Source organism: Amia ocellicauda, chromosome 3, assembly GCF_036373705.1.
Source record: "Amia ocellicauda isolate fAmiCal2 chromosome 3, fAmiCal2.hap1, whole genome shotgun sequence".
Taxonomy (NCBI): domain Eukaryota; kingdom Metazoa; phylum Chordata; class Actinopteri; order Amiiformes; family Amiidae; genus Amia; species Amia ocellicauda.
The window spans coordinates 28,900,909-28,918,091 of record NC_089852.1 but is presented as its reverse complement, the minus strand read 5'-3'; the positions used below and the strand labels follow the sequence as shown (position 1 = coordinate 28,918,091).

The following is a 17,183-nucleotide window of genomic DNA, read 5'->3' as shown; positions in this document are numbered from 1 at the left end:
TTATTGTATAGCTGATTTTCATATTGTTTTAGAATTTACTTTTAAAGTTTCTCATTAGAGAGTGAATTCGAGATCCATGGATTTAGCTCTGGGTTATATTTTTAAAATAATCGTAGCACACTAATAATATAACACTGAACAAACACAATGTCTGTTTTCTAACACAATCGTTTTGTCTGGAACTGCACACAATTCTGCGAGCTCGGGTGGCGTGTTTGGGGCGGCAGCGATTCAGGAACCTGCAGATTTACGAGAGAGAGAGAGAGAGAGAGAGAGAGAGAGAGAGAGAGAGAGAGAGAGAGAGAGAGAGAGAGAGAGAGAGAGAGGCCTTTATTTGTGTTCTCGGAGGCTGACGGCGATTGAGTGTGACTTGGTGAAGAGTCTGCGCACTGCGTCTCGCTAGGACGCGGAGGCAGACGGCAGGATTCGTGTTGCCATTGAAAACACACATCTCTCTCTCTCTCTCTCTCACACACACACTGCTCGGCGCTTCCGTCACAACCCTGCGCACCACAACCGGGGGACTGAGTGGCCAGCCGGACCGGTGGAGAGAGCACCATGCTGCCGCCGCTGCCGACCATTTCAGGGGATACGAAGCTCCCCGGCGCCGCGCAGCAGTAGAAGATCCGCCTGGAAATAGCCGCGTCGGAACAGTATGCGGGAGATGGTGGGAGGCTGCTGTGTGTGCTCTGACGAGAGGGGCTGGGCCGAGAACCCGCTGGTGTACTGTGATGGACACGGCTGCAACGTTGCAGTGCATCAGGGTAACTGCATGGCTGTTGTTATTGAGCTGGGCTAGGGAGCAGACGTGGGGATGGCGGCTGTGTGTGTGTGTGTGTGTGTGTGGGGGGGGTATCTGGCACATTTACGCCAATCACGGGTAAATTAACAACCCCAGGCGCCTGGCAACGGTTGGCTACTGCCTCTCCACCCGCCCCCCACTCCTCTGTCCCCGATTGCGCACGTTTTTATTCTTCTGCTGAGAGATGTTATAAATAGCGCTGCTGGACAGGCCTGCGTTTATCTTTTTCACACACCCATCTGCTTCCCCAGGGATGTCATATTTTTAGTATAGGGTACACCCGCTTGAAGCATCGTGTGTATATACTGCGCCTGTTCGGTGGAGACGTGTTACCCAGCGTGTGTGACTGCGTTAGTTCGGGTTGTGTTGTTGTTTGTGTGATCGTCACGGTCAGGCAGTCGTGGCCATCATGGCGATTGTAGTGCGGCCGGCACGTCGCTGTGAACTCGGATACATTGTCGCCGCCGTGTACAGTGCACCTGCGCCGGCGATACATTGTAGAGTCAGCGGCGGTACGGAAGTGTGCTTGTTGATGTCCGATTGAGACGCGATGCAGAGGAGAGGAGGAGTAATATATCGCATTTGTGTTATTTTACTATACACACACACAGACTCTCATAGCCAGCTGTCAGGTCCAGTTACGGGAGCTGATGTGTGTTTGTATGAGTGTGTGTGAGAGTGAGTGAGTGAGTGCCAGGCGGTCATTTGGTTGTAAATCTGTATCTCTGGGGTCGTTTGGGGTGAGGCTGCAGGATGGGTGCTAATACCGAAAGCCAGCCTGCAGGGAACAGCACAGAGCTCCCTCTGTCCCCAGCATGACTGTCCCCCTCCAGGGGATTCCTCCCTCTGTCAGAAACGTCACTGTCAACAGGGCCCCCCCCCCATGACATAAACACAGTTGATACATCTCCTACGCCTGTCTGATTAATACTGACACCTGCAGTGCTGTGTCAGTGCTGGGGGGGCCGAGGTTATAGAACTTCTGATTGTAACTGATTCCGGCAACAGCATTGCAGTGAGTGGAGAAGCGAGATTGCCTTCTGTGTGTGTGAGAAAGTGGGATGGGGAGAATAACTGAGTCAGATTGGTTCACGGGTGGGGGGTGGAGTCGTTCAATTTCTTTTAAAACTCAGCCTATATTTCTGAGTGGGTGACATATTTATCCGATACAGGGGGTGGTAAGTGAAGCGATGCCACTGGCTGGGTTGTATGGACGGGTGTGCTCAGGGCAGGGGTGCACAGTTTTCAGGTTCCTGATGGGACACCCTGGGCTGTGTCTGAGGACTCCAGGGTAGGGTAGGGTGTGACAGCTGGAGCTTTTATGTGGGCTGCGGGTCACTGTCAAATCATTCAGGACAGCCAACATGATGCTTTCAGTGCAGGGCAAGGTAGGTGAGAACAACAGATCGGGCTTATTTGTCAACCAGGTCGTTGTTTCAGGTACAAATTCATGGACTGGTTGAGTGGGCAGTTTAATGCAACTGTAAGGAAACACAGGGTACTGTACAGGTTCTCTAATATCAGAGTAGTGTGTGTGTGTGTATGAGTTAGCAGTCTGTGACCTGAACATGAGCATGGCGATGTCAGGAGGGAAGAAGGGGGGGCTTTGCTGTGTAGTATTATAGTCACATCTAGACATAATATTGTGTTAAATAATTTACCCTAACTGAATTAAAATAAAATGCACCTTGCCAGCAGGCATTGCTCATCTGTAAGGCCCTGTGTGGTGAGAGGGTTGAAAGTACGGCCAGGCCCCGGGGGAGGGGGTTTGGCCCTCTCTTGCTGTTGCTATTTTTGACCCATGAGGAGATTAATGTATCTGTAACAAAACAAACAATTGTAGCAAACTGAGGCAGCGAGGGAGAGCTCAGCACCCCCCACAGGGTCTCCCCCTCTCTGCACCCTGGAAGCTCCACATCACACTGTTTACTTTTGTTTAAATTCATTCAACTGATCTGGCCGGACACAGCGGAGTTAAATCCAGGAGTGCGTCTCTCCTTGCACTCTCTCTCTCTCTTGTCTAGCTAGAGGAAGAGTGGCGCCGTTCACTGAGCCAGATAAGAGCTGTGATCGTGGCCTATAAATAGCAGCAGCTCTGAGAGCCTGTGTCTCCAGTGACATTGACTGTGGGGCTGCACAGCAGAACGGCGCACCTCCCTGAGGGCCTGTGTGTGTAACAGTATGTGTGAGGGTGTAAGGGTGTGTGTAGCTATGTGAACAGTGTGTTATTGTGTGTATTGTATTGCAGCGTGCTATGGGATAGTCCAGGTGCCTACTGGACCATGGTTCTGCCGAAAATGTGAATCCCAGGAGAGAGCCGCCAGGGTGGTGAGTGGCCTGACTGTCTTTCAGTCTGTCTCTGTCTGTCTTGTCTGTCTCTCTGTCTCTCTCTGTGTCAGCAGTGCTTGCTGAGGTTAGAGGAAGAGGTGGAGTCAGAGCAGGGCGCTGTGCAGAGGATGTTGTGGCTGCTGAGATTAGCTCAGAGGGTGCTGACACTGACACACACACACACACAAACTGTTACATGCATGCTCGCATACAGACACACACACACACAAACACACCTCCACACAGCTCTGCACTGCTCTGCACTGCACTGTGTCTGTGACTGAGTGCTCACTCTGCCCCTGTACCCCAGAGCAAGTGTCTCTAAACCTTGGAAACTTGAGGTGCTGCACACAGACAGGTACCTGTAATGCTAATAAAGTTAATAGTGCAGCTGCAGGCTACTGTGTAGGAGCTTAAAGCGCCATAATCACTGATGCAGAGAGGGTTCAGGGTGGCTGTGACTCAGTGGGCGGGAGCGGACGAGCGGGCAGGCCAGTCAGGGAGTGACTGTGTTGTCGATGTCTGTGTTTCAGCGGTGTGAGCTGAGGACGGCGCTCTGAAGAGGACTGACAATGGAGGTGAGCCTGGCCAGCTGTATTGTGTTATTCTCCACAGCCCTCAGCCTTCTACGCTGGATGCCAGATTACTACCCGAAGTGTTTCCATTTGTGCTCTGCTTACCCTGTGTACACAACCTCACCTCCCAGTCCCTGTCCCTGTCCCTGTCCCTCTCGCTCTCCCTGCCTGATTCTGTCTCCATGTCTCTACCTCTGTGTCTGTGTGATCTCTCCCTCTGTCTCTTCATGTTTCCCTCTCTCACCGTCTTTTTTTTTTTCTTGTCATCCTCCTCTTTCTCTCCCTCTATCTCTCTCTCTCTCTCTCTCTCTCCTCCCCCAGGCTGGGCCCATGTGGTGTGTGCTCTGTACATCCCTGAGGTGCAGTTTGCCAACGTCCTGACCATGGAGCCTATTGTGCTACAGTATGTCCCCCATGAGAGATACAACAAGGTACTGTCCTCTCCCTCTCCCTCTCCCTCCCCCTCCCCATCCTGGCAGCACTGTTTCTGACTCTGTCCCCCCCTGTGTCTCTGCAGACGTGTTATATCTGTGAGGATCATGGACGTGAGAGCAAGGCTGCTTCCGGGGCCTGCATGACCTGCAACCGGCAGGGCTGTCGCCAGGCCTTCCACGTCACCTGGTGAGGAGAGGGGCTAGGGAGAGAGTGTGAGTGTGCCAGTGTGTGTGTGAGTGTGTGAGTGTGCCAGTGTGTGTGTGAGTGTGCCAGTGTGTGAGTGTGCCAGTGTGCGCTCTTGCTGTGTGCTGTCTGACTGGTTCTGCCCTACGTTTCAGTGCTCAGATGGCTGGGCTGCTGTGTGAAGAGGAGGGTCCTGAGGCTGATAATGTCAAATACTGTGGATACTGCAAATACCACTACAGCAAAATGGTGAGCAGCGCTGGACTGAACTGGACTGAACTAGACTGGACTGGACTCTCACGCACTGCACTCTAATGTTCAGCACTGTACTGATCTGTTTGATTTTGTATAGGCAGAGAACTGCACTGAACTGCATTACACTATGCTATACTGACCTGTACTGCTGCACCTGTCAATTGTGAAGACATGCATTTTGGCTGTGTGTATCTCTGCCTGCGTGTTCTGTCAAGGTGTTTTTGCTGTGTATTCTTTACTAACTCTGCTCTGTGCTGACTGACTCTGTGTGGTGTGCTCTGTGCGGTGTGCTCTGGGTGCAGAAGAAGACGCGGCCAGCCGGGGGCAGTGCAGGCGGCTCGTTCTGCCATACGAGGAGCAGCTCCACGTCGCCCTCGCAGGACAAGCACAGCTCACACTACTACCGCCAGAGGAAGGTAAGAACCCAGCCTCTTCCTCCTGCACCTCCCCCATTCCTCCTCCTCCTCACTGCCTCCTGCTCTCTCTCTGAGCTCTGGCTGTCTGTCTTGTTATTTGGAAACAAGTCCAGGAAACTACGTGTTTATTTTCCACTGCTGTGTTTTTGTTTTTGGTTTTTGGTTTTTGTAATACATATTAATCAGCATTTTTTCAGTTCAAGGTGTTTTGTATTGTTTTCCGCTGCTGCAGTGTGAGTGTGTGGCGTGTGGGCGGGGCGCTGCAGTTGAGGAAGTGGCTGTGCGATGCCAGGGCGAGGGCTGGGGGTGCACAGTGTTGTGTGGCTGTCCTGGGAGGCTGTGTTGTGTTGCAGCCGCTAGATATTTCACTGCATTTCCTGATCTGCAGTGCATTTGCATAGGCCGGCTGGTGCTGGAGCAGTATTTAAATAAACTCTCTCACTCACGCACATCCTCGCACACACACACTTGCAGTTGCACTCTTGCACAAACACTCTCATGCACTCCAGCCCACACACACACACAACCACACTTTTTGCACGCTTACAGACGTGTGCAGACTCGCACTCTCGTCCTGCGACCGCAGTACTCTGCATTGCGTTTGAACACACCAATAGGCCCTGCGGGGGCGTCAGCAGTCTGTAGAGGAGCTGCTCCCCTGCCCCCTCCCTGCTCTCTGCTCTTCTCTACTCTCTCTGCTGCCGCCCCCCCCAGGGCCGTCTCTGTGCAGATTAACCGAGATAGGTGACAGAGACACCAGCAGAGGAAGGGGGGCAGGAAGCCACACTGCACTTTTTTCCCCTTGTTCTTGAGTGTGAGAAAGATAATCAGTTTATGTTTGTCACTGTGTATGTGTCAGGGTGCTTGTGTGTGAGTGTGTGTATGTCTATGTGAGTGAGTGCGAAAGTGCGTGTGAGTGAGTGTGCGAGAGTGTGCGTCTATGTGATTGTTCGAGAGTGAGAGTGCGTCTATGTGAGAGTGCAGACATACATCTATGTGAGTGAGTGTGTGAGCGTTTGTCTATGTGAATGTTTGAGAGTGTGTATGTGAGTTTGCAAGAGTGCGTCTGCGTGTGAAAGTGAGTGTGTGAGAGTGTATCTATGTGAGGGTGCGGGAGTGCGCGTGTGAGTGTGCGTCTATGTGAATGAGTGCGAGTGCGTCTATGTGACAGTGTGCGAGTGAGTCTATGTGAGAGTGTGTGAGTGCATCTATGTGAGAGTGTAAGAGCCCCATCCTGTCCCACCCTGACAACTCTCTCTCTATTTGCTCATCACAGAGTCACAAAGATAAGCTGCGGCAGAAGGACCGACACAAGAAGCCGGCTGACAGCCTTCCCAGCCTGACCTCCATGGCGCCCAGCGGCTTGGACAAGGTAAGCAGTGACTGCCAGGCCGCCCTGGTTTCAGAGAGGGAGAGGAGTGAGGCTGGAGTTGGGGGGGGGTGCGCGTCAGGCCTGCTGTTTCCCATTACCCTGTGCTTGTGTGTGCAAAAACAGTCTGCCTCGTCCTTTCAGATGCAGTATAAATAAAGCCATTCATTGCATTATCAGAGCGCTGAAAGTGGGAGCAGTGTTCAGGGGTCAGAGAGATGGGCCTGCACAGGGTAACACACAGCACATGTGGACGGCTGGGGGGGACTTTGGAATGTGCCCTGGATGCTGCAGCTCCAGATGTGCTCTCGGGAAGGGGTGGGAGGTGCGACTGACACAGCTGGGGTCCCTCCCCTCTCAATCTCCTGTCCCACCCCCCCAGTTTGTGAACACAAAGCACGTTCATAGCCATGCAGACAGTGCGTCAGCCAGTCAGTCAGTTTGTGTGTCCGTCAGTCTGTCTTGTCAGTCAGTGTGTCCGTCATTCAGTCAGTGTGTCAGTGTGTCAGTCAGTGTGTTCTGGATGCTGAGGCTCTACAGGTGCAGTGTCATGTCAATATCCTGCAGGGCTGTCTGTGCGCTGTGAGCGAGGGCATCAGGCTCTGGCTGTGTCACACACCAGGGGGGGTGCAGTGTACACAGGGTGTGTGTGTGTGTGTGGGGGGGGGGGGGGTGGGTGCAGTAGCATTCTCCTCTTTCTTCACTCTGATCTGGCAGAACAAAGTGAGAGCAGCATGCTGGCAGCTGCGCACATCTGCTCCCGAACACCCTGCTGGGGAGGTGGGGGGGGCGGGAGCAGGGGCTGGGGGCTCTGTGGCGTGAAGGGGTTTGTCAGGAAGCAGGGGGCACGACGGATCGAGAGAAAGTGAAAGAGAAAAGAGAAGGGGGGAGAGAGGGAGCGCAGTGGAGGGTGGCCCCAGCTTTGTGGGACAATGAGGCCCGAGGTCGCCACGGCAGCCACAGCAACAGACCCCCCCACCTCCCCATTCTCCTCCCATTCCACGGTCTCCCAGGGAAACGTGGGGTCCTATTAAACACCCCTCGCCCCCCTTCCCTCCCCAGGCCTCCTGCAGCTTTCTCTTGTTTCCAAGGATACGGGCTACAGGTTTTTCATTGGCCAGCCAGGCGGAGCGGAGTCTCTATTGGCCTTTATGTGCAGCTGCTGAACAGTGCAGAACCCCCCCCACCTGAACACTGGCTGTGCTGGATATAGACTGGACTTCTGAAACTACTCCTGCCGCCACTGCTACTGCTAAAACAACTGTGTACTGCTGCTGCCATCCCTTCCTTCTCTCAATTCTCCATCCACAGAAAACAATGAATGAATTTGCTGGATTTGTTGATTTGATTTGATTTATTTGTAAATGTATTTCTGCACGAGAGGGTAGGAACAGTGTCCAGAGCATTCGGTCGAGTTCTGAGAAAGTATCAAGCCTCTTCTGTGCAGGACCCCCTTCCCCTCCCAGGATAAATCTTAAAAGAGAACAAACAGATTGATTCCTCATGATGTTTCTCCAGACAGACACATCCCCCACCTCTTTTCCGCTCCTGGACTGCACAGACACCTGATAGATATTGGCTGCCCCCCCCGCCCCTCCCCAGCTGCAGGGAATCAGCTCCTCGGTGGGGTTTTAAGAGTCAGTGCATCTGGAGCTCGCATCTGGAGCCCATTACCCAGAGCAGGAGCTCCAGATGTGTGCAGCTGCCTGACGTTCCCTGTTTCCTACCTGAGAGTTGTCCCCCCCCCAACAGACATCCAGGTGTGCCAGAGTGACAAGGAGAGATGGAGGGGAGGGTCAGAGATCATGATGAATTATATAAATTGGGTCACCTGCTGCCTGACAGTGCGGCCGCAGCAACCCCACGCCCTCCACCTGCTCCTGTCTTCCGTGTGGAGGAGATGCATTTCCTTTGTAAACATCTCCAAGTGACCGTGTCTGCCCCTCCCTCTCTCTCTCTCTCTCTCTCTCCTCTGCAGGTCTCCTCCAGCCACCATGGCAGCAGCAAGGAGGCCGGTGAGGTCAGCAGGTCAGAGGTCAAGGGGAAGAAGTTGCTAGGTCACGGCCTGGGTCACCGGGGAAAGAAGCAGGGAGGGGCGGGCAAAAGCTGCTCCTCATCTTGCTCCTCCAGCCCCTTCAACACAGGTACCCCACTGCACCCCCACTGCACCCCCCAGACCCCACACTCACCCCACTGTGCCCCTTCCATGCTGATGTCCCAGAGATTAACCCTAATCCCCCTCCATACCCCAACAGTCTTGCTCAGTCTGTGGGACCCTGTGAGTTTGTCTCTGTGTCTCAGAGTGTAACTGGTCCTCTCTCCTTCTTTCTCCCTCTCCCTCTCTCTCTTTCTCTCTCTCTCTCTCTCTCTCTCCAGGGGGTGGGGGCTCCCTGCCCTCCACTCAGGAGTATCTTATCTTCTCGTCATCACGGTTGGAGAGGGGGCCCAGCGAGGGGGGGGAGTGCAGGGAGGGGCGAGAAGAGGTGGAGGAGGAAGAGGAAGAGGAAGAAGAGGAGGAGGAGGAGGAAGAGGAGAAGTACGGCAAGCCGCCCCCACTGCCCCCCCTGGCCCTGACGCTCACGGAGCCTGGCCACTGCTCGCCGGGGGGGGAATCAGGGGGAGGTGGCAGTGGCGGTGGGGGAGGGGGGGGCAGCGGCTCTTTCGAACCCAAGGTGACCATCTCCACTATCGGTTCCATCATGCGCATCACCTCCACCGGCCTGGGGGGGCCGGCAAAGCTGCGGCGCATCTCCCCTGGGGAGTACAAGCTGACCAACCCGCTGGGCAGCTCCTTGCACAAGCACCAGCCTGCACCCCCCACCCTGGAGGAGGAGCTCCCCACTGAGAGCCCCCCGACCCACACCCCACCACCGCCGCCACCACCCCCGCCGCCCCCTCCGCCGCCACCACCCCCCCCTGTGAAGGAGAAGAAGCACCGCGGGGGCAAGAAGAGCAAACATGGGCCGGGCCGACCCAAGGGCAGCAAGAACCGTGAGAGCAAGGAGAGCGCACACCACGGCCATGCCCAGAGCTACAGTCACAGCCACGCCCACAGTCACGCCCACAGCCACCCACCTCCCTTGTCCTCTTCCCTGTACCCTGCGCCCCCTGCCCTGCCGCGCAGTGGCTACCCCGCGCCAACCCACTCCTCCTCCTCCTCCTCCTGCTCCACCCGCGGGCCCTACACCTCCGCTGGTGGCCTGGGCTCAGACTCTCTCCTGGGCCATGGTGAGTCGCACACGGACAACGACACGCATGTGTCAGAACCCCCCCTCCCACACACACAGATTGAAGGATATTAAAATGGCCTTGTCACAAACTGGCCAGTTTCCTAACCTCTCTCTCTCTCTCTCTTCCTCCTTCCTGTCTTTTCTCCCACACTCTCTTTCTCTCCCTCTCCTGACAATCTCTCTACCTCTGTCTCTCTCTCCCCTTCCCTCCCTCTCTCCCTCCCTCAGGTATCTACAACAGTAACAAGGACCCTCTCTCTCTGGGCGGGGGTGTCCTGGGGGCGGTGTGCAGCGCCCCCATGTCCTCGGCTCTGCTCTCACCCCAGGGTGTTTCCTCCTTGTCCTCCCTGAGCTGCAGCACCCTGCCCCCCCCCTCCTCAGCTACCAACTCGCAGGTAATCCCCAGCACAGAGAGCGACAGAGAGAGAGAGGGATTACTATATTTATTGATCTCCATATCCCTGTTCCTGAGCACTGGACCTGTCTGTCATTGCTCTGGCAACACGGATGTAACTTAGCCAATAAAGTTATACTGAATTTAATTTAATTTAACTTAATTAGAGAGAGAGAGAGAGGGAGATCCAGAAGCAAAATTTAGGAGAGAGGAAGAGAGAAGAAGGGCAGCAACAGGGTCATAATGTTTATCTATCTATCTATCTATATATCTATCTACGAGATAGATTGATAGATCATCTGTTTCTATCTTGTGTGATGCTGTGCTGAGCATCACATATAACCAAACCTAAAGTGGCTGCTGTGCTCCCTCTGGTGGCTGTTGCTGTGTATTGTCAATTGAAGTGGAAACCTTGTTCATTTTCCCTCCTCTCCCCATTTAATCCCCCTCTCCCTCCTCCTTCCTCCCAAAAACCTCTCTCTTTCTCCAGGTCTTCTCGTTCCCCAGCTCATCCTACAGTATCAGTTCATCGCGTGTCTTCGGCAGTCCTCTCTCCTCTGCCCCATCACTGCCCCCCCTGCTCAGCCAGGCGCACAGCTCTCTGACAGGTACTCCTCCAATCACTGCTACAGCCCAGCCCAGCCCAACCCAGTCCAATACAGCCCAGCTCAGCTCAGTCCAATACAGCCCAACCTCCGTGTCCTGTGGCAATAACCTTTGTAATAAAAACTTTTTTTCCAAGCTGCTAAAACTTTGTTTTTATGTTTGAGTTAACTCCCTCTCCCTCTCTCCCTCTCTCTCTCTCCCTCTCTGTCTCTTCCCCTATCCTGTTGTTTCAGAGCCTGATATTGACGACTGTCGGTTTGTGTGTCGTGGCAGCTCCCCCCGAGAGAGTCTCTCCTCACAGTAACTATCTCCTCTAGTCTGCGCCTCTGCTCTTTGTTTTTCTGTCCTCACATCCTGTCTGTCTCTCTCCTACCCACCTCTCTCACTGTCTCCACGTCTCTCTTCTACCCCCCCCACTGTCTCCCTGTCTCTCCATCTCCTCTCTCTCTCACTGTCTCCCTGTCTCTCCCTCTCCTCTCTCTCTCACTCTCCTTGTCTCTCCCTCTCCCTCTCCTCTCTCTCTCACTGTCTCCCTGTCTCTCCCTCTCCTCTCTCTCTCACTGTCTCCCTGTCTCTCCCTCTCCTCTCTCTCACTGTCTCTGAGTCTCAGTCTCTTTGTCTGCAGGTCTCCCATGAGCAGTCTGCCTCTACTCTTTGACCAGCGGGAAGGGGGCTGCGTAGGCACTGGTCGTCCTGAAAATGTGCCGGCCGCCTCCTCCCACATCGAACAGCTGCTGGAGAAACACGGCAATGGAGAGATGGGTGTCAACAGTGAGTCACTGACAGATGCACTTACAGACAGACTGACTGACTGACTGACTGACTAGGGCTGTGCCAGTGACAGATTTTTAGTATCGCTGTGCCATTGAAGAATTTACGATTGTGCTGGTATTACCGCCTGGGGGTGGGCATGGGGGCTTATTATGAAATTCTTTAAGAAGTGGGAATTCACTTTTCAGTTCTGTTTTATTGTTCAATCAAACAGTAGAACTACACACAAACAGAATAAAGTAAAGATTTTAAAGAACGATGTGCAAATGACTCCATTGCAAAGTGTTCTTTTAAGTTATAAAAGACTTTAAAAGGAGCACCAGAAATACACTTTTTAGATTCAAATAAATATTTAAAAGGATGATATGTAAATGACTCAATTGCAATATTATTATTATTTATTTATTTTTGAAAGTGTTACAAACATATGCTTTCAGTTAGGTTGTTGTGTGTGGAGGTTCCTGCCAGAAATCCCAACATATTTACTTTGTCCGGCTTTAACAAAGATCGCATCTGAGCTGCAATGTTTCGCTATTCCTTTTAAAACCAATTCTTAAATGGTAGCCTAATAATACTATATTAGTAATAGCCCCAAAAAAGTGTCCTGTCTAATCATAATAATACTGAATACTAAAACAAAACAAACATAGCCTACAAATTATAAAAATAAGATGACTATAATAAAAAATGCCCAAATGTATTGTGCTGTTTAATAGGCCATGAAGAGTCTAATTTAGCAGGATACTTTATTCTCACAGCACTTGTTCATGGAATGACCATAATTACACATCTCAATTAGTTTATTTGACAGAACAAGCTTTACCCATGTGTTTGAAATCTTTTTAAATATGTTGAATACTAAGAAGTAGCCCCATATAGTTTTGTAACTGCAACTCTGTTTTAGAAAATAGCAACATAAGAGACTCATGAGAGAATTTATTAGACTATTGAAGAAAATGCGGCTCTGTAACTGTACAGACAGCCGACACTTAATGCCCCTGAAGAGTCACTGACAGGTGTCTTGTGCTGCTGTGAATAAAAGAAGGCACTAGTGAGTCACTTTGTGCAGTTACTGCAGCTACACTGCGTCTTCAAACAGCTTTGTTCAAAGACGGTTGTTATGGAAAAGGAATGATGCTACAGCTTTGAACAACCTGACAGACATATATTCCAATGTCTCGCGCCACAGATTAGTTTAGTTTCTATCGCAGATGGAATCTCACTCCCCCTCTCTCTCTCTCTCTCTCTCTCTCTCTCTCAGTCGTGGAGATGCTGAAGTCCCTGCACTCCCTGCAGCAGGAGAACCAGCGGCTGCAGGAGCAGATCCTCACCCTGACAGCCAAGAGGGAGCGGCTGCAGCTGCTGAACGTGGAGCTGGCCGTGCCCTTCCCCCCGCTGCCCCCCCCTGCCGCCACGCCCAATGGTCAGCCCTCCTCCGCAGACTCCCTGCCCCCCCGGCTGTGAGGAGGGCCCCCGGGGAGTCCACCGCTCCCACCAGCATCCTCACACACACCCCGCTCTCCTCATTCCTCTCCTCCCCATCGTCCCATGTTTGCTCCTTCCATCTTCAAACTCACGCGCAGAGAGTCAGGGCATCTGCTGTCCCTTTTTCTGCTTTTCTTATTCTTCTTATTTTGTTATTCTTCTTGTTCTCAATATAACCTTTATCTGATCAAGGTAGAAGGTAGTCAGGGGTGCAGTCTAGGGGGGCAGGGGTTGAACTCTGTTTATTTATTTATGTCTGTGTTTATTTATCTGTTTTTATTTTACTTGACTTCAGAACCTTTTGCATCCTGGCCCATGAGGATCTGCAGCCGTTAGAGTAGCGAGCACTCGTGCGAGGACCCCAGCTCCGTGGGGCCGTCTAGTTCAGTGCCTGTCCACCACCCATCCACCCCCACACATTCCCACCTGCCTGCGCCCCTCCCTCTCTGGTCCGTCCTATAAGAAGTCTCTGTCTGTTGTTTTGTCTCCTCCTCCCTCTGGCTGCAGTCTGCGGCTCCGACCCGCTGATCAGCAACAGGAGCCCCCCCTCCAAGACCAGCTTCCCGAATGACACCTCGCTCACCACGTCTTCTGAGGTGAGCCCCCCACCCCAGCCCGTTCTGCTCTCCCCTCCATCTCCCTGCACCTTCACCCTCTCCCCTCTCCCCCACTCAGCCTGCCTCTGTTCTACTGTTGTGTGTTTTGTTTTGATTGTTAATCCTGTTTCCATCACACCTCCACCTTCCCCCAAATCCTCCTCTCTTTCTCACCCTCTCCTCCCTCTCTTCCTCTCTCCGTCTTTTCCCAGGAGCTTCATTCCGGTTGTCAGAGCCGCAGTAGCTCCTCCCTCTCCTTCCAGGACACCCCGCCTCCTCAGCAGAGCCCCGCCTCCCTGTCGCAGCCATTGGTCAACGGCCTGGGACGCGTGGTGAGTGGCGTGCTGGGGGGAGGGGCACCAACCACAAACTCCGCCCTCCCCATGGTGGGTGGGCTGATGGGCAGCCTGACAGGAAGTCCTCAGCTGTCCATGAATGGCAGGATGGGGAACCTGAATGGTGTGATCCAGCCCCCTGCCACGGCCCCCCAGCCCCCCTCCCTGGCCCCCCAGGTCCTGACCCAGAGTGTTCAGCTACCCAACACCCTGAACGCGTGAGTACCATGTCTCTCTCAGTTTTATTGTCTTCTTGTCAGTGACGGTTGTCCTGGGCTGTGCTGTGAAAGTGGGCTGCTCTGTCTTCTCAGGCTGACCAATGCCTCCCTCCTCTCTGAGCAGCAGAAGCAGCTTCTCCTCCAGCAGATTCTCCCAAGCTTCACCCAGGTACTCGATCTTCTCCCTGTCCCTCTCTGTCTCTCCGTCTGCCTCTTTCCTTTACTCAATCCCTCTCTCTCTCTCAACCCCCCTCTCTGGTGGTGTACCAGATGCTCCAGCAGCATCAGCTGCAGAGACAGAGCGACCTGCAGCGCCTCACGCTGGCCAGCGCCCTGCAGCCCAGCCCCACCCCCGCGCTGCTCCCGGCCGGCTCCCCCCTGGGCAGCGGCTTGATGACCTCGTCCCCCACCCTGCTCCCCGGCAGCGGGATGATGACATCAGGCATGGCCCCCTCACCCCTCAGCGCCCCCGGAAACAGCCTGCTCACCCCGGCGACCGCCTCGCCCTTGCAAGCCGGCCAGGGAAACCCCTTCTTTGGTCTGCAGCAGGACAGCTCTCTGCAGAAGATCGGGGTGAGAGAGAGACCACCGGCCCAACCATTAAACCTATATATATGTTAATAAGCATATATTCAGGCCTGTGCTGATGTGTATGCCTGGTTTCATATAGTTTCTGACGCTCTATTCAGTGGTTAATATTTTAATAAGGGTCTTTATTCGGAATCAAGGCCAAACATTGGTTCCCTGCTGCCGAGTACAGACCCTGTGCGGTTTGCTGATAGTATTTTTGCGAGTTTATTGCATAGTTTGTGTTTATTGTGTGCGTTGCGTGTTCTCTGTGTGTCTGTGCAGAGAGGCGGGGAGAAGGGCGGGGACAAGAGCTGACGTCACCGCCCACTGCACCCTGAGCCAGGTCAGAGGTCCTCACCAGGGCTGAAACGTCATCGTCCAGAAGGCAACCAGCCAGGAGCCGGGGCGGGGGGGCAGCTGTGGCACTGAGGGCTCCTCCCTCTCACTCCCTCTATGAGGACGGCAGGCTGGCACAGCGCTGAGAGAGCTGATGAACCTGGAGCTGAGGGAGAGAGAGCAGGTCACTCCTGCCCCAGGCCCTCTTCCCCTCTCCCTCTCCCTGACTGGACCTGAGCTGTGCCGGTGTGAGGAGAGGATTCATACTGCACTTTCCAAACGATCTGCCCCTGCCCCGCCCTGCCCTGCCCCGCCCCAAAGCTGCTGCACTTACTGTTATTACCAGGGCTCCAGACTAACATTTTTAGTTCGTGGCACCAGCACCTGATTTGGTCGCACCATCATTTTTTTGCGGCATCACGCAAAAGAAAAAAAATGTCATTTTAGAAATGATTGCATATGCCATTGCAGTCAGAGATGTGGATATTTGCATTCACATTGTATAGGAAAGAGACTGTGGTACAACAATATGTATTCATAAAAGCGCATCATCATCTCACGAGTTAGTAACACTGCATGTAAATCCCCCATCGTTACTCCCTCGTCAGGAGGAGAGGGTGACAGGGAAGAGAGAGGGCTCTCACACAGCTCAGTCCGCTCGCGAAACACACACAAGTAGAGACTTCAGGGGAGCTGCCGAGCAGTGGTTTTCACTCGTGAGGTGATGATGCGCGTGCGTTTGGCCTGAAAAGAGAATCAGGTTTTGCGTCCAAGAAAAACATTTCCACAGAGAAGGACAGGGTCGATCACAAATACTCGAGTAAAGGTTGCAGTCTGGAGCCCTGATTATGATTCCATGCTTTCTCTTTTATTTATTATTATTTTTGCTATTGTTGTTTTTTAGTTATTCTTTAATTTTTAGAAGTCCTCAACAGGGTCTTTGACATCCTGGGTCACAGTTAAACTTCTGGCTGTTCACAACTGGTGGCCAGTCCTCCAATAAAATAAGGAATAAGAAATGTTTGGAGTAAAAGCAGCAGGTCGGACGGCAGGGGTCAGGGGTCATGCTGACATGCTTGCTCCCTCCTCTGCCAGATATTTGTTTTCATTTAAAAATTTTTATAAAGCACTTATGAATGTGTGTGGAGCACAGATCTGCACCTGCAGAGGCCTCTGTAGATAGACTAGGGGCTGAGTGAGTGAGTGAGAGAGAGTGTGTGTGTGAGATAAGAATGAAACTAGTGGAGTTCACATTTCCTGTCACTCTTTCTTTAAGATCTTCAGTTTTTGTAGGATTATTTATTTGATTGTTTTTTTTATCCTGAGAAACATTTCATGTGAGAGTATGGCCCTTGGTCAGTGTTCTGGGCCCCTGTGGCCACAGTGAGGACATGTTTAGGGGTAGTTCATGTCCAGTGTGGGGTAGTAGGCTTACAGCAGAGACCTGGGCAGTGATGACTGTATCCCTCAGCATTCCCCTCTGGAGCACTGTGGGGGGGTGGGAAGGTCCAGGACCTCTCAGTCCATGTTGTCAGATGCAGTCCAATGTTTAAACACAATTGGTGAAACCTGCCTCCCACGCAGGTCGAGGAACTGAGAAACGCAGAACGAACGATTTTGAAGGATTAGATTCTCTATGTTGCACTGGGGCACTTTGGCCCATTTTAATGGAAATGTTTTTAAAATTCGGATATTTTTATTTTTTATATATATATATACATTTTTGTATATGCTTTGCAATTGAGGTGACTTAGGTAATATATATCTATATAAGTACATGTTGTCCTGCTTCTCTCGACTGTTAAAAATTTTACACCTTTGTTTAACAATTTTCTTTGTGCGTAAGGAATTTCTAGGTACTGGCTCACAGTCACATAGGATCATTTCAACTACAGTTTTCTACAGCTCAGTTGCTAGGTATACCAAGCATAGACTATGCATAGTTTTAAAACTTGTTCCAAAATAATTGACAAATAAATATAATAAATACAAGCACTTCTTTTGAAAAGGCCACGAGGCTGGGAATTTTACTATAAACAAAAAATGTAACAGGAAATTGCTGATGTAGGGAAAAATCTTGTGTAAAGTATTTTAATATTTTTTATGAAAGCAAAAAGTACAAAAAAGGAACTTTTGGGACGATACATTGTGTCGGATCTTTTACTGTCAATAAATGTATTTTACTGAACCTGTTTTGTTGGAATTTTATTTAATGGTTCCCACTCTTCTCACAGTGGGTCTTCAGCTGGGGATGCATGCAATATACCTGCCACAAATGG

At 52.1% G+C, this 17,183-nt stretch overlaps 1 protein-coding gene across 1 annotated transcript; it reads left to right on the top strand.

Moving 5' to 3' along the window:
• The first annotated feature begins 296 nt into the window (after positions 1 to 296).
• Positions 297 to 17,092, top strand: LOC136746181 (protein AF-17). The gene is made up of 22 exons (XM_066698896.1): positions 297 to 764; positions 3,051 to 3,130; positions 3,286 to 3,288; positions 3,416 to 3,431; positions 3,673 to 3,708; positions 4,027 to 4,136; positions 4,223 to 4,326; positions 4,479 to 4,572; positions 4,881 to 4,994; positions 6,271 to 6,366; positions 8,342 to 8,507; positions 8,740 to 9,591; positions 9,822 to 9,988; positions 10,478 to 10,595; positions 10,827 to 10,893; positions 11,219 to 11,364; positions 12,626 to 12,787; positions 13,357 to 13,445; positions 13,658 to 13,998; positions 14,092 to 14,167; positions 14,269 to 14,571; positions 14,851 to 17,092. Exons 1-22 carry the CDS (start codon positions 656 to 658, stop codon positions 14,881 to 14,883), a joined length of 3,282 nt encoding a protein of 1,093 aa, XP_066554993.1. The 5' UTR covers positions 297 to 655; the 3' UTR covers positions 14,884 to 17,092.
• The last annotated feature ends 91 nt before the right edge of the window (positions 17,093 to 17,183 follow it).

Bases quoted from the DNA above. Each gene is read 5' to 3' on its own strand.
- LOC136746181 (XM_066698896.1), top strand. From the start codon at position 656: ATGCGGGAGATGGTGGGAGGCTGCTGTGTGTGCTCTGACGAGAGGGGC. The intron at 4,573-4,880 runs GTGAGCAGCGCT...CTCTGGGTGCAG, and splicing joins AATACCACTACAGCAAAATG to AAGAAGACGCGGCCAGCCGG. The intron at 14,168-14,268 runs GTACTCGATCTT...GTGGTGTACCAG, and splicing joins TTCTCCCAAGCTTCACCCAG to ATGCTCCAGCAGCATCAGCT.